At 66.2% G+C, this 325-nt stretch overlaps 1 protein-coding gene across 1 annotated transcript; it reads right to left on the bottom strand.

Moving 5' to 3' along the window:
• Nucleotides 1-24: 24 nt before the first annotated feature.
• Nucleotides 25-244, bottom strand: ETH_00042715 (Mgc81305 protein, related, related; the record flags this gene model as incomplete). The annotated part of the gene is made up of 1 exon (XM_013374557.1): nucleotides 25-244. A coding segment is annotated over one exon (220 nt), but the record flags the coding sequence as incomplete, so codon positions are not given.
• Between the last annotated feature and the right edge of the window lie 81 nt (nucleotides 245-325).

Below are 325 nucleotides of genomic sequence, written 5' to 3'. Positions count from 1 at the left end.
GCAGCAGCAGCGGCGGGGGCGCACCGACTCCCTCGTGGCAGTAGGCGAGGGCGCGGAGCAGCTGCAGCAGCACCGCCAGCACGCTGGACTCCGGGATGCCCCCCAGGTGCTTGTGGGCCCTTTCGATTTGCTGCTGCAGGTCCCCCGCGTCGCAGAACTCCATCAGAATGAACAGCTGCTGCTGCTGCCGCAGCACGAAGTGCTCGTAGTAACGCACGATGTTCTCGTGCTGCAGTCCCCGCATTATGTTCACCTCCGCCACCAGCTGCTGCTTCTCCCGCGCCCGCAAACCCCCGTACTTCACGGCCTTCCAGCACAGCAGCGC

This window comes from Eimeria tenella, genomic scaffold (assembly GCF_000499545.2).
Source record: "Eimeria tenella Houghton genomic scaffold, Eth_scaff2124, whole genome shotgun sequence".
Classification (NCBI taxonomy): domain Eukaryota; phylum Apicomplexa; class Conoidasida; order Eucoccidiorida; family Eimeriidae; genus Eimeria; species Eimeria tenella.
The sequence above is the reverse complement of the archived record's forward strand: the minus strand, read 5'-3'. Positions and strand labels throughout refer to the sequence as shown.